Raw genomic sequence first — 16,993 nt, forward strand, 5'->3', positions numbered from 1 at the left:
CCTGAAACGTCAGCCTTCCTGCTCCTATGATGCTGCTTGGCCTGCTGTGTTCATCCAGCTCTACATCTTGTTATCTCAGATTTTCCAGCATCTGCAGTTCCTACTATCTCTGATACAAAATATCTGTTTGACTCCTCTGCCATTTCCTTGTTCCCCATAATATACGCCCAGATTCATTTTCTGGGTGGCCTACGTTCACTTTGACCTCTCTCTTCCTTTTTAAAAAAGCTCTTACTGTCAGTTTTTATGTTCCTTGCTAGTTTGCCCTTGTAGTTTATTTTCTCTATTATCTTTTTAAGTCTTCCTTTGCTGGATTCTGAACTTATCCCAGTCTTTGAGGCCACTGAATTTTGCCTCCTTACATGATCTTTCTTTCAAAGTAATGCTGCTATTAACTTCCTTAGTTAACCACAGTTGGTTTATCCCGCTCTTAGAACCTTTGCTCTTTACTTAAATATATTTTTGCTGAGTGTGATGCATTACCTCTAAATGTATGCCACTGATTTCTCATTACCTTTCCTGTTAATTATCTGCCCAGTCCAATTTACCCAACTCTATCTTCATTTCATTGTATTTCCCCTTATTTAAACTATCCCAAGTTTTACACTCTCAAGTCAAATATTGAATTCTATCATGTTATGATCACTACTTTCTAGGTGATCTTTTACTCTGAGGTCATTTATTAAACCTATCTCATTACCCATTACCGAATCCAAGATACCTGCTCCCTGGTTGGCTCCATGATGTATTGCTCTAGGAAACTAATCCTATGAATCTGTTGTTGTAGCTACCCTTTCCAACATGATTAACCCAAGCAAAATTAAGATTAAGGTCACCCATAATATCACTATTCTTTTCACATGCACCTATTGTTTCTGAATTTATACACATTCCTACAGATTGGCTACTTTTGGTGGTCAATGCATGACTCCTATCAATATCCCCTTTCTCTTGATTTTTCTTTTTACCTCCACCCAAAGGAATCTACATCATCTGAGCCTAGATTGTCACTCACAACTGCCTTTATTTCATCTCTTAGTAACAATTTTTTCCTTTCTTTCCTCAAGACACTCCGAAATTTCAAATATCCGTCAATGTTAAGTTCCCAGTTTTAATCTGCTTGTAACCATGTCTCCACAATGCCTATGAGATCATATTCATTTATCTTGGTCTACACCTCAGTTTGTCTCCTTAATTTCAAATGTTTCATGTATTGAGATACAAGGTTTGTTCTGTTATCAAAGTTCCCTATACTTTTACGATTGCTTGATGCAGTATGACGTTCATACATTTTGTCCCTTGCTTTCATTTTCTGAACAATCAGCCACATCACTAACCTCCACTCCTGCCTTCTCACTTAGCACTGATTTTCTAATTTTCCATGCAATTGAACGTATCTCCACCCAACAATTTTGAACAAAGAACAAAGAACAAAGAAAATTACAGCACAGGAGCAGGCCCTTTGGCCCTCCAAGCCTGCACTGACATGCTGCCCATCACAACTAAAACCCCCTACCCTTCCAGGGACTGTATCCCTCTATTCCCATCCTATTCATGTATTTATCAAGACGATCTTTAAAAGTCACTATAGTATCTGCTTCCACTACCTCCTCTGGCAGCGAATTCCAGGCACCCACCACCCTCTGTGTGAAAAAAATTGCCTCGTACATCACCTTTAAACCTTGCCCCTCACACCTTAAGCCTATGCACGCTAATAACTGACTCTTCCACCCTGGGAAAAAGCTTTTGAGTGTCTCATGCCCTTCATAACCTTATAGACCTCCATCAGGTCGCCCTTCAACCTCCATCATTCCAGTGAGAACAACCCAAGTTTCTCCAACCTCTCCTCATAGCTAATGCCCTCCATACCAGGCAACATCCTGGTAAATCCTTTCTATACCCTCTCCAAAGCCACCACATCTTTCTGGTAGCGTGGTGACCAGAATTGAACACAATATTCCAAATGCGGCCTAACTAAGGTTCTTTCAAGCTGCAACATTACATGCCAATTTTTAAACTCAGTGCCTCAGCCGATGAAGGCAAGTATGCCTTTTGCCTTGTTTACTACCTTTTCCACCTGCATTGCCACTTTCAGTGACCTGTGTACCTGTACACCCAGATCCATCTGCCTATCTGTACTCTTAAGGGTTCTGCCATTTACTGTATATTTTCCATCTGGATTAGACCTTCCGAAATGCACCACCTCACATTCTTCTGGATTAAACTCCATCTGCCAGCTCTCTGCCCAAATCACCAACCCATCTTTTTTTTTCTATTCATTTGTGAAATGTGGGCATGGTTGGCTGGCCAGCATTTCTTGCTGACCCCTAGTTGCCCTTGAGAAGATGGTGGTGAGCAGCCTTCTTGAACCGCTGCAGTTCTCCTGCTGTGGGTTGACTTGTATCCTGCTGTTGACCTATATCCTGCTGTATCCTCTGACAGTCTTTATCGCTATCTGCAAACTTATTAATTAAACCAGTTACATTTTCCAAAATCACTCTCCAAATCATTTATATATATTACAAATAGCAACGAGTCCAAAACTGATCCCTGAGAAACTCCACTAGTCATAGCCCTCCCATTCAGAAATGCACCCTTCCATTGCTACCCTCTGTCTCCTATGAACGAGCCAGTTTTTTTTAATCCATCTTGCAAGCTCATCTCTGACCCCGTGTGACTTTACCTTCTGTATCAGTTTGCCATGAGGGACCTTATCAAAGGCCTTACTGAAGTCCAAGTTTGCGGATGACACAAAGGTTGTTGGAATTGTGGATAGCAATGAGGACCATCAAAGGATACAGGAGGATACAGATCGGTTGGTGACTTGGACAGATAGATGGCAGATAGAGTTTAAGGCTCTGTCTACTTATCTATTCTCTAGCAGATCGATTTGATCTCTTTGTATGTCTTAGTTTTTGACTGGATACTGTCCCTAGCTCCTCCCTCTCTCTCCTGCTCATTATGAAGCTGCTGTCTCTGCTCTCTCACACTCTGCTGTCCCAACTCTCTTGCATAACACAAACTGCTCCTATCTTGTTCAGTCTGCTTCACAGTGACACTGCTTTACAGAACTCTCCTCCCAGTCCACTTCACAGTGCTGTTGGCTCAATGAACAGTGCCTCACTGAATAGTGCCTCCAATCATTTTATAAAATTTCAAAATCATAATTTATTCATAAAAATACCTATATAATATAGTCACAAACGGAGTTCGGTTTTGGACAGTAGCATATCAAGGAAATAAACAACATTGGAGTTTGACTCTATCCAAACAAACCAAAGCCATCTCTTACTTGAACCAGACTGTATTTACATGCGTTTGAGGCATGAGGAGGGTCTGATAACTGAACGGACCCCCATTTAACTTCAGCAGACAGACCTCAGACAATGGTTGTTCTCCACAGCGCCTGGTGGCAGCTGCCCTAAGCTTTAAAGCATCCCTCAGCATGTAGTCCTGGACCTTCGAATGTGCCAATCTGCAACACTCGTTCGAGGTCAACTCCTTGTTCTGGAAGGCCAACTTTTTCAGGCAGACCAAACAGCATCTTTCATGGAGTTGATGGCCCTCCAGGTACAGTTGATGTTTGCCTCGGTGTATGTCCTGGGGAACCAAGACCGGAGGGCAGAATCTTGAATCATGGAGCTGCTCCGGACGAATCTCGACAAAACCATTGCATCTTCCTCGAGACTTCCTTCTTAAGGGCACATTCTGGAAGGAGACGTGTGAGAGTCTGTAGCCCCACACACCCGCAACTGCTTCGAGGGCAGTTTATGTTGGTGCAGACCGAATGAGCATTCAAGGAGGTTCTTGGCGCTTGTTGGAAACTTCTGGTGATGAGGCATTCTGCCAAATGACTTCGACAGTCTGCTCAGGAAACCATACAATTGGATCCACCCTGTCCTTTTCCCACAGGGTCTCAAAGACACTACATGCTGACGACTTCATGATGGATTTGTGGTCAAATGTATTTTTCTTTGCAAATATCTCCATGAAGGACATGTGATACTCTGCACAAACAAGGCCAGTCCCACCCTCCACAACACCAGGGACATGCAGAGCTCAGTACATAGTGACACTCGGTGTGTGCATACCATGGGTCTATGTACATCCATCTTAGATCTCCAGATGAACTGAAAGATGGCTCGGGTAATTGCAATGGCACAGGTCCAGGGAATGGGCCAGACCTGCAACACATACAAGAGCGCCTCACACCCGATGACCAGGTTTTTATCCTGCAATGGACAGGGTGCACTGATTTCAAAAGACCAGTTTCTGCTTAACCTTCGCAATACACTCCTCCCAAGACTTTGCACACGCCCCAGCCCCTTCAAACCATATGCCCAGCATCTTCAGATAATGTGTCCTGACGGTGAAGGGGATAAAGCATTGGTCAGCCCAGTTCCAAAAGAACATGGCCTCGCTCTTGCCTCGATTTACCTTGGCTCCTGAGACCAGTTCAAACTGGTCATCGATGCTCATGAGTCTGCGCACTGACAGCAGATCCAAGTAGAAAACAACAAAGTCGTCTATGCTTGTTTTGTGCTCGAAGTACTTTGCTCACTTCCAGCATACCTGCCTTTAAACTGCATCATTTTTTTTTTTTGTTACATTTTCTCCCTGAGCACCAAATATTTTAACGTTATTCATTTTGCCTCTGATGCCCATTAGTGCTCCAGCTGGACCTTGACTTGCTGGATTATTAACCCCTAATGCAATCTTCAATTGCCTTGGTGTGATGAGTACTCCAGCTCCATGGAGTTCTTAGCTCAACCTTGCAGTGTGGACATGGGTTACCATTAGCTAAACAGATAAATGTTGTGGTTACAACAGATTGGGGCTGGACTGTTTGCTTACTGTCAAAAGCCCTTCCATCAAGTATAAGTTAATAATATGATGGAATAATGCCAACTTACTCAAATAGGTGCAGTATGCAACTACACTCAAGAAATTCAAGAACATGCAGAACAATGTAGGCTGTTTGTTCAGCTGATTTAATATCAGCTTAAATATTTGCTCTGTCCACCAACAAACAACAAAATAAAGAATATTAAGATTTTCAATATCCCATTTGACATGCATACTGACTAAGTAATGAGCGGTCAACACTATGATGTGGATAGAAGATAATTCAGCAAATTCAACATTAAAAAGCTTACTTGCCTTCTTCTGAAATCTGTCTATCTGCATGTCAAAATACCCGAAGGGGAAAGGTTATCCTGGCAGAACTGGCAACATAGATGACATTCCATTGCATGCTGCTATCAGTGAAAATAGAACAATGCCCATTCCTGAGGCCTTCCCTACTTCAACTCAAGAACTACTTTCTTGAAATTTATTTATATAATCAGGAGCTCTCCCTAACTCAAAACTCAAGCGCCAGAATTATTAATACAAGATTGTTGCAAGCAAGAGAAAAGGAACACACATCTAGTATAACAATGGGATTTTTCACTACAAGTGAAACAACAACCACATGATTTAGAGATAGTAAGAACTGCCGATGCTGGAGAATCTGAGATAACAAGGTGTAGAGCTGGATGAACACAGCAGGCCAAGCAGCATCAGAGGAGCAGGAAAGCTGACGTTTCGGGTCTGGACCCTTCTTCAGAAATATTTTCCGAAGAAAGGTCCAGACCCAAAACGTCAGCTTTCCTGCCCCTCTGATGCTGCTTGGTCTGCTGTGTTCATTCAGCTCTACACCTTGTTAACAACATGATTTAGCTAATCTGGTGATAGTCCTTGGCTAGATTAAGTGGCAGTAGCTACTAGCATCTGCTAACAGGAATGCCAATTATCTGGGAATCTTGGAAAATTATAGGAAAGTTCCATTTAGAATGGTCAAGGATTACATCAGTAGCATTTCCTTTTGTAAGATATAAGAAATGCCAAAAAGTACATTTATTGCCCAATCCCAGTCTCCTTGAGACAGCAAATATTGACAGTCCTTCCAGGTTAGGCAAGGAATTTTGCCTCAGCAATGAAGCAAATACTGTGGTAGTTGTTCTATTTATGATATTGCAAACTTGGGAAAGACAATATTAAGCTTCTTCAATTTTGCAGCAAATGCAACCATCCAGGCTAGTCAAAAATATTCTATCACATTCCTGAATTGAAACTTGCAGATGATCCACTCAGAATATCAACTTCTGCTCTTCTCTTGGAGCTGTAATGTGGAGGTGCTGATGTTGGACTAGGATGGACAAAGTCAGAAGTCACATGACACAAGGTTATAGTTCAACAGGTTTGTTTGAAATCACAAGCTTTCAGAGTGAAAGAGACTTCTGGCCTTGTAGCTGTATCATTAATATGGTCAGTCCTGGTAAGCTTTTAATCAATAGTAACCACCTCCTATGATTAGTAACCTGAAGGTGGTACATATCCAGCAAGTTACGAAACTGTACCTTTTTTTTTAAATAAGCTTCTTCAAATAGATTGTGCAGTCATATAGCGCTTGAAGTAATTGACAGGAAACATTACTAAACAGAACAGCACAAATTCAGTCATGTTTCTTTACTTCTCCTCTGCACCAACTAGCACTAAGCTAAAAGAATACTTTTTAACTGCAGGGTAATTTTGGAAAACAATTAACAAAAGTATAAAAGTATTCTTCTATATACTACTATTTGGAGAATATGCGTAGAAGAAAAATCTAAATACAGCTCTTTGCTGAAGCGAAAAGGACAAATGCGGTGATTCAACATCAGTCTTGATAAGTACAAATAAATAGAATTAATCAGAATTCAAATTTATATAATGCCTTAAATATATCAAACATTTCCAAATGCAGTTCATAGCAGTAAGGATCACGCAGTTAATGAACATGGAAAACCAGGAACTTAACAATGATGACAACTTAAGTGACAGTCATAGGCAAAAAAAAAGGCAAACACTGGAAATGTTTCAAAGCTAGAATTACCTATTATATGGGACTAGATGTCAAGCAAGTCAACCATGCTTTTAGCTTACAGGTCCAAAACAGAGGTGGGACTTGGAAATGGAACAAATCTATTTCCAAGATCTTTATTGGAGGCTAACATCAAAATTATTCTTACTTTATCAAGTCCCAGATTCTGCCACTGTGTACTTAACATTAGTAGATGACTTTCTATGAAGTGCCAACTTCCTTCAAACTTTTGAAAATTCTTTTCAAAATTTTATCTCTGGAACTTTGCACCAGCTTTCTTTAACACAAATCAAATTCAAGCCCAAAACTTTGGTTGCTTCTTAACACAAGAATAACAGAACTAATTTATCAAATGTGGGTACTTAATGACGCATAACTAATTTTAAAACTTAGTTAGCATACTACGAACCAACAAAGATGACAGACTCTGGAAGAGTACTAGAAACAGCTTACCTGATAATTCTCTGAGCTGCATACTGATGTAATGACCGAAACTGAGCAGACATGTTAGCTAATGCTGCCAAACAATTCGTATGTAGATATTTGTCCTAATTAAAAAAAAGTGAATGAAAAGTAAGACCAAAGATTAGTGTACTTCAGACAAAGATACATTTGCTCTCAAAAAAACTTTTTTGGTGAGGCAAACACAGAGGGGTCAATGGTATATTCAAATAAAATATAATCATCTCTGCCATCCAGATTGATGACTGTTTCAAATCTATGCACAGCTATGACCAAAGCAGAACCTTAACTGACAGTGAAACGATCGGTTCCTTTTCAAAGTTTTCCAGTAGCGGTTGCAAGTCATTAAAGCATGATTACAACAATTAAATGACAGTTGGACTGTTACATGAAGCAGGAGCTTAATTTAACTACTTTTAAAAAAGCGCGTATCTTCAGATACTTCAGCGAAATATTAAACTCAAGAAATTAGATATGGTGGGCTAGCCTGACAATTTTAAATAGCTATTCTTATTGAACTATCAATAACATTTTTTCAGTCTATGAGCTAGCAGAGAATTATCTCAAAATTGACCAGGGCAAAACTGGAAATGTATTGCCAATGTCTATTAAAACTGGCATGGCATTGGTCATTTCAAGACATGAAATCCAGTAACAGACAACGCACAGGAAAAGCAATGGGGAATGAAGTTCTAGGTGCAAATGATAGCAAAACATGGATAGGTTCCCCACTCATCTCACTAATCAACATAGTTAGTCAGCATGCATAAATATTCAAACTGCCATTGTCATTTTTAGAAAAATTTACATGATAACAACGCTGGAAAATGAGATTGGAATGGTTAGGTGATCATTTTGACCAGCACAGACTCAATGGGCCATTAAATATACATAAGAACACAGAACATAAGAACTAGGAGCAGGAGTAGGCCGTCTGGCCCTTCGAGCCTGCTCCGCCATTCAATAAGATCATGGTTGATCTTTTCGTGGACTCCAATCCACTTACCCGCGTTCTCACCGTATCCCTTAATTCCTTTATTGTTCAAAAAAAAAAACTACCTTATCTTTAAAAACGTTTACTGAAGTAGCGTCAACTACTTCACTGGGCAAGGAATTCCATAGATTAACAACCCTCTGGGTGAAGAAATTCCTTCTCAGTTCAGTCCTAAATCTGCTCCCTCTAATCTTGAGGCTATGCCCTCTTGTCCTAGCTTCACCTGCCAGTGGAAACATCCTCTCTACTTCTATCTTATCTATTCCCTTCATAATTTTATATGTTTCTATAAGATCCCCCCCCCCCTCAATCTTCTGAATTCCAATGAATATAATCCCAATCTACTCAGTCTCTCCTCATAAGCCAACGCCCTCAACTCCGGAATCAACCTAGTGAACCTCCTTTGCACCCCCTCCAGTGCCAATACATCCTTTCTCAAGTAAGGAGACCAAAACTGCACACAGTACTCCAGGTGTGGCCTCACCAGCACCTTGTACAGCTGCAACATAATCTCCCTGCTTTTAATTTCAATCCATTTAGCAATGAAGGGCAAAATTCCATTTGCCTTCCTAATTACTTGTTGTACCTGCAGACCTACCTTCTGTGATTCATGCACGAGGACACCCAGGTCCCTCTGCATAGCAGCATGCTGCAACTTTTTACCATTCAAGTAATAATCCTTTTTACTATTACTCCTACCAAAATGTATGACTTCACATTTATTTACATTGTATTCCATCTGCCAGACCCTTGCCCACTCATTCAATGTATCCATGTTCCTCTGCAAAGTTTCACAGTCCTCTGCACACTTTGCTCTGCCACTCATCTTAGTTTTAGGGCACAATTTCAAAATATACAGAGGACAGACAACTTGGAACAATTACGAGCTATGAGGAGGAGAATGCTAGACATCAAGAGAAAATAGACAGGCAGGTAAAATGGGTGGGCATAGGGCAATTGAAATTTAATACAGGTATGTAAAGTGATGCATTTTAGAGGATAGGCAACGCAAAAACCATTCTGTAAATGTTGCTTTCTGGAATTCTCATTTTTTGGTGATGTTATTTTTTAACTGATAGGACTTTGGAAAAATAAAGACAAATTTGGTAGGGATAAGAATCCAGTTGAAAAAAGGAATGGCAGCACAATCCCTCTTATACTCTCACTCCCCAAGCCCCCTATCCTAGCCACATAACTTCAATACCATATTATTTTAAGAAAGAAGGTCTGAGTTAACAAGAAAAATCACAGAGGTGACAATGCACAAGAAGGTCATTTAACCACTGCTCTCTGCAACAGCAACTCATCTAATCTCAGGTCCCCACCCTTTCTCCCATAGCTCTCCAATTTTATTTTAGTCAATTCCACTTCAAAGCCATTATTGAACCTGCCTCCTTCACACTCCTAGGCAATGCATTCTAGATCTTAATCAGTCTACATGAGAAAGATTACCTTCATGTCACTGTGGTTCTTTTGCCAATCATCTTAAGAAAGTATAAAAAAAGCAAAATACAATGGATGCTGGAGATCTGTGTGAAATAACAGTAAATGCTTGAAAAACTGAAGAAGCCTAGCAACATCTGTAGACAGAGGACCAGAGTTAATACTTCAAGTCCAATGTGACATTTTTTCGGAATTCAATGACATTAGAAAAGTAACGTAGGAAAAGAGAGAGGAGCAGCAAATGGAACAGATGGTAAAGGTGCCTCAGAGCAAAAAACAAAGAAAGTGCTAATAGTAGTAGAGAAGGGATATGGATGAACAGCAGCCATTAATGATAGCTGTTAATAGCAGTAAGTAGGTGAGCCCTACTGACAGAAAATGCATGCAAGCTAAACACTGGGCTGGGGTAGAATTGAAATGGAGGTCAGAGTTCATGGTCTGATGTCTAAGCAGAAAATTATGTGCTATGCCTCCATAAAAGCACATAACTACATCTGGTGGTGATCTGAAATAAAAACAGAAATGCTAGAGACAGTAGGTCTGGCAGCATCTGTGGAGAGAGAAACTGAGCATACCTATCTTCTGCTACAAACAGCTACCATTAACACCTACCCTTCATCTATATCGCTTCTCCACTATCATTAGCAATCCCTTTGCCTTTTGCTCTGGGGCACTTCTCTCATCTGTTCCATTTGCTCCTACTCCCACTTTTTCTACATTATAAAACTTTGTCATTTCCAAACAGGAAATATTGGACTGAAAATGTTAACTCTGTTTCTGTCTCCACAGATGCTGCCAGACATGCTGAGTTTTTCCAGCATTTTGGTTTTTATAAGTGTACTTTGGTTCTTGATGATTTCATTTGTCTTACCCTGCCTGCACATCTATAATTTTGAACACCTCTTATCAAATCTTGTCTCCACCTTCTCTTTTCTTAGGAGAACTACCCTAGCTTCTCTAATCTATCCATGTAACTAAAGTCCGTCATCCCTGGAACCATTCTTGCAAATCTTTTCTGCACTATCTTGACAGTCTTTGCATTCTTCCCAAACTGTGGTGCTCAGAACTGGACACAAATCTTCAATGGAGGCTAAAGCAGTATAGTATAAAGTTCATCATAACTTGCTTGCTTCTGTACCCTATGGCTTAATTTATTAAGCAAAGCAACCTGTATTCATGTTTAACCATTTTCTCAACCTGACTGTCACTTTCAACATGTGCAGGTTTCATTGCCCCTGAACTACCAAAAAAAATGTACTCTGCCTTTTATTTCAACTGTCCTGATTCTTGCTAAAATGCTTCACTTCACATTCCTGCATTAAATTTCAATTGCCTTATGCCCACCCATTTTACCTGCCTTTCTATTTCCTTTTGATGTGTAGCATTCTCCTCCCCATAGCTCGTAATTGATCCAAGTTGTCTATCCTCTGTATATTTTGAAATTGTGCCCTATCTCCAAGGAAGATTAGAAAATTATGGTTATTATCTCTGAAATTTCCACCCTGATTTCCCTCAGTATTATCAAATGCATCTCACCTGGTCTTGGAGAGTCATCAACTCAAATTACAATCCCTCTAAAGCCTCCTTCTTATCACATCACTCTGGTTTCATAAGATCTTACGAAATAGGAGGAGTGTGCATTTGGTCCATTGAGTTTGCTTCCTCATTCAATAGCTATAGTTGCAATGATTCCAGAGATGAGAAGTTTGTCTTATGAAAAGAGGTTGAGCAGTTTAAGCCTACACTCTACGGAGTTTAGAAGAACAAGAAATCTAATTGAGGCATACAAGGTGTTAAAGGGGATTAACAAAGTAGACACAGAAAGGACATGTCCTCATTTGGGTCAATCTAGAACAAGGGTTTTAGGATAAGAGGTAGCAGATTTAAAACAGAGATGAGGAGAAATTACTTCTCTCAAAGTGTTGTGAATCTATGGAACTCACTATCCCAGATGATGGTGTATGTTGGGACATTTGAGTAAATCTAATAGAGAGATAGATTTTTAATTAGTAAAGGGTTGAAGTGTTATGGAGAGGGAACAGGAATGTGAAGTTGAGGCCAAGAATGAGATCAGCCATGATCATGTCAAATGGTGGAATAGGCTTGAGGGGCTGAATTGTCTACTCCTGTTTCTGATTCTTATGTTTGGATTGTGGCCTTAACTCCACTTTCCTGCCTGCTGCCCATACCCTGAACTCCTTTGTCAATCAAAAGTCTAACTCATCCTTGAATACTTTCAATGATACAGACTCCATTGCGCTATATGGCCCCTCAGAAAATAAATATTTTATAATCTCCATCTTAAATGTGAGACACTTTATTTTGATAATGTGCCCCATCGCAACCCCCCGCCCTCATTTCAATAAGAAACCTTGCATTCTTCTAAAATCCAGTTAGTATCATCCACAACTATTCAACCTTTTCTCATTAGATAATCTTCATCTCAAGAATCAGCTAAGTGAATCTTCTCTGAACTGCTTCCAATGGAAACATACTCTTCCTTAAATAAGGAAACTGAAACCAGATGCAGGTGCAGTTTGATCAAAGTCTCATACAGTTGTGGTAAGACTTTCCCACTTTTATACTTCACCTCGCCTGCAACAAAGGCAACATTCCACTTTCTAACTGAATTAGATGTTCCAATTGCACACTAAATGTTTCTGATTCATGTAACATTCTGTAGTCTCTCATCATTTAAATAACATTCTATGCCTCCATTATTCCTGCCAAATTGGACAAACTCAAATTCTCCCTCCACCTGCAAAATCTTTACCCACTCATCTTTTGTCCTATGCAGATTCTTTGCATCTTCCTCACAAACTCCCACCTACAATTAATTAGCTGCAATTCATCAAGTTGAAGCACTTATCTCTGGAGCACTCTGCTAGTTTTTAAAACTCATTCATGAGCTGTGGACTTCCCTGGCTGGGCCCTTGAGAAAGTGGTGGTGAGCTGCCCCTTTAACCACAGCAGTCAATTTCGTATAGGTACACCCAGAATGTTGTTAGGATGGTTTTGACCCAGCAACACCTAAGGAATAGTGACATATTTCAAAGTCAGGGTCATGAATGTCTTGTAGGGGAACTTGTAAATAGTGGCGTTCTATGTATCTTCTGCTCTTAACCTTCTAAATGGTAAGTTGTCGGTTTGGAAAGTGCTGGTTAAGGTGCCTTGGTGAATTCCTGCAGTGCACCTTGACAAAGGTACATACCACTGTTACTGTGTGTCTGTGGAGGAGGAAATGAATGTTTATGGATGTGGTGCTAATCAAGTGGGCCGCCTTCTTGGATAGCTTCTTCAGTGCTATTGGAGCGCATCCAGGCAAGTGGGGAGTATTCCATCACCACTCCAAATCTATCCTGTCAAACCCCCTAAGAATCTTGTGTTTGAATATGGCCACCTCTCATTGATCTAAACTGCCAAGAGTACAGGCCTAACCTACTCAAACTCTCCCCATAAGAAAAATTCTGTACCCAGGATTAACCTAGTGAACCTTCTTTGGACTGCCACCAGTGCCAGTTTATCTTTTTGTAGATAAGCAGAAATGTTTTCCTCAATATTCTAGGTGTGGTCTAACTATTACCTTCTATAGATTTAGCAAAACTTACTGATTTTCATACCACATTACTTTTGCAATGAAGGCCATTTCCCTTTCCTATTACCTGATGAACCTGGATGCTAGGTTTTTTTTGTGATACATTGAGTATAGACTCCCCAAATCCCTCTGTGCTTTCTGCAGTCTTCATCCATTTAAATAATGTTCAGCTCCTCTGTGCTTCCTGCCAAAATGCATAATTCCACATATTTTATGTTATCTGATTTCCATATCAGAAAACCATGTAGGTCCTTCCGGATTGAATCATGATTTTCTAAATATCATGCTACAAGCTCCTTAGTATTGATTTCTAGCATTTTAACAATGACATATATTAGGTCAACTAGTCTATATATAGTTTCCTGCTTTCTACCAGCTTTCCTTCCTGAATAGTAGTGGAACATCTGTAATTTTTCCAGCTGCTGAAATCTAAAATCTAGGGAATTTTGGAAGCTTTCAACCATTGCATCTACTGTCTGTGCTTGCAGCCATTAGAGGGTGACAAGGGGACTTGGCAGACTTTAGTTCCATTAGTATTCCCAGTACTTTTGATTGCTTTAAGTTTCGCTATCTCGTTTTTGTCCTGTGCTTCTCTACCACTATTAACATGCTTTTGTGTCTTCCACAATAAAGACAGATCTAAAATACATCTTAAAGAATCTCCGGCACTACCTTGTTTCCCATTATTAATTCTCCACTCTGACTTTCAAGGGATCAATTTACACTGTCACCACCCTTGCTTTTTACATACTTGTAGAAACCCTAAATGTGCATTTTTAAATTTCTTGCTAACTTTCCCTCATACTCCAATTTCTCCCCCTATCGTTATATTTCAGTCAGCTTTTGCTAGTTTCTAAAATTTTCCAACTGTTTTGGCCTACAAATAATCCTTGCATCACTTCTTTTGATTTGGTACTATCTTTAACTTTTCAGTTAACCTCCAATGGTGCATCCTTCCAATTTGTTCTTTACCAATGGAATATATCTTTACTTCGTATTACAAAATATCTCTTTAAATGTCTGCCACGGATTCTCCACCATCTTACGTTTTAAGCTATTTTCCAGTCTACTTTAACCAGTTGCCTTGGTTGTGTCTGCCTTTACTTAAGGCACTAGTTTCAGACACAAATTTCTCACCTTCAAACTGTGCATGAAATTCTCCACATAATAACCACTCTTACCAAGAGAAAACTTTATAGTGTAAAGTCATTAATTAATCTCATTACATATTACCAAGTCTAAAACTAGGTCTAGTTCCCTAATTGGTTGCAAAATGCATTGGTCTTTAAAACAGTCCCAAAGAGACACTACAAATGCATCCTTCAGGCTATTACCTCATGATTCATCTCATCTATATGAAGACGAAAATCTCCTGTAATTATTGCAATACCTTTCTTACAAGCCCTCATTTTTATTAATTTATATTCTATCCTACAACGTAACTGTGAAGAGTCCTATAAACTACTTTCACTACAAACTGCTTTCCTTTTATCTATTTCTCTTTAACTTTCTAAATCTTCAACCATGTGAATCCACCCCCAATTATACAGTTTGAAGTCCTCTCTCTAATCATATTTATTCACCAGGACACAGATTCTGGTTCCTTTTGGGTGTAGGCCATTCTGACAATATAGCTTCCTACTTCTCCAATATTGTTAACTATGTCCTATAAATTGAAACAATCTTTGAGCCACACATTCAACCCTCTGATCTTATTTATCCTTTGTTGTTTTGCTTATGGTTCAGGTAATAATCTAGAGATCATTACATCTGTGGTTTTTCTTTTTTCATTTCACTTCTAGTTGCTTACACTACCTCAACAGAATCTCTGAGTCATACTTTTGTCATGGGCAGCCATGTGGACCATAACAACTGGATTCTTCCCCTCCCATTCTGCCATCTTGATTTAGTTTGTAATTAATCATATAGGTTTCAAGGTTAGAATATCACTCAACGATTATCCATAGTTATATTACAGCATTTCTCCACAATCCCAGTGTAGAGGGAAAAAGACTTAAAACTTATTAATTACCTAGTTGCAGATACAATTAATGCCTCTAGACTCTAGGTCTTGGGTCTTGCTGCCTCCAGGAGCATCCACTCTACTCCACTCAGCAGCTTGGACAACTCTTCTTTTGCAAAAGGCCAGAACAATCAATCCTTTCTCCTTGTTGTACCAAATTTCAAGATTCAAGTACTCAGTCTCGGTGCACTCAGTCACCAGAGTGCACCTTGAGTGCTGTCATTGTGACATATCTTGCACTATCCTCTCTTAGGCCGGGGGTTGCTCAGTTACAGTTTTGTCTGCTAATACTGTATTGTAAATCCAGTTTTCCTGGGGCAGATCAGTTGTCATATCATTGAAATTGACCTTCTACCAATTAAATGTTTTCTGTAATGCTGCCTTTACTACACTACTATACTATTCTCCACAACATTTCTGACACACAATGGATAACTTGAGTACAAGTGCCACACGTCTCCTTTGTGTGACTGAAGTGCAGATTTGCTTTTTCTTCCAGACACAAACACACCTCTGCTCTGCTACCACAAACTTTATTTTGGTTTTATTGTATGGACATGCATCCAGCATCTGGCAAACAAAGAGATCACAGGACTGTGATGGTCCACGTGGTGGAGGCAGGTTTAAAATTGAGGTATTCAAGAAAGAAGTGATTATTATCTTAAAATCAAAAATGTACAGTGTTACAGGGAAAAGATGAGGGGATGGTGCTCTCTGAATTACACATTTGGTGAAATGACGCAGACTGAATGGACCTAATGGTTGCCTTCTGTACTGTAACAATTTTGTAATTCTGAGAAGCATGAATGAATAAATAAATATCAATTATGCACTGTTATAGAAGATGTATCAATATTGTTCACACTTAAAGAATTCGCACTTGGATGAGATGAGATATGATGTTTGCATCATACCTGTTCACAAATCATTAATTTGACGAAAGGAGGACAAAGGAAACAAAAAAACCGAGAACATGAAACAAAATTTTAATTTTATGTTTTGAACACATTACTTCAATTTTTACTGCACTTAGATACAACAGTATATTATTTGTCAATCAGATTAATCTTCATACATTTTGTTTTAGTCTGCATAATTTGTTAAATCAAAGCCCCAGTATAACTTAGTCAACAGGAATTTAACATTCCATAGTCTTTATATTATAGATCAGAAGTGCTATGGAAGAAATGAGTGGGACCAGGGATTTAAATCACAAATTAAAAAGTCCTCACCCTGGTTCTGGTCATATTGTACTGCACAGTTCGTATCACCACAAGAACTAGAAGACTTCCTAATGAGATTTCTGTCAGGACACGCTCAGCGTACCAAGTAATATTCTTTAGTATCTATGGAGAGGAAAGAGTAGGAAACAATTTTTCATACATAACATGCAAAGCTATTCAAAGCCAGCTAGCCAGTGTAAACAATCATTTCAAAAGAAAACAAAAAGCATAATTACATTAAAAAAACACACTGGTACTTTAATCATAGCATGCAATCTTTCACCATTATCTACAATATCAAGGCTACAACATTCTCTCTAAATTGATTTTGTTTTTCAAATTAATGTAT

General features: G+C 39.3%; 1 protein-coding gene across 1 annotated transcript in view; it reads right to left on the bottom strand.

The window, feature by feature from the left end:
- dym (dymeclin) overlaps positions 1-16,993 on the bottom strand; it is a 446,122-nt gene that overhangs the window by 248,101 nt on the left and 181,028 nt on the right. The window contains exons 7-8 of the mRNA XM_048598245.1: positions 16,654-16,767; positions 7,358-7,452 (exon numbers count right to left, since the gene is read on the bottom strand). Of these exons, the coding sequence (XP_048454202.1) occupies positions 7,358-7,452; positions 16,654-16,767 (209 nt within the window). The remainder of the gene's footprint in view (positions 1-7,357; positions 7,453-16,653; positions 16,768-16,993) is intronic.

Source organism: Rhincodon typus, chromosome 1 (genome assembly GCF_021869965.1).
Source record: "Rhincodon typus isolate 14 chromosome 1, sRhiTyp1.1, whole genome shotgun sequence".
In the NCBI taxonomy this organism is placed as follows: domain Eukaryota; kingdom Metazoa; phylum Chordata; class Chondrichthyes; order Orectolobiformes; family Rhincodontidae; genus Rhincodon; species Rhincodon typus.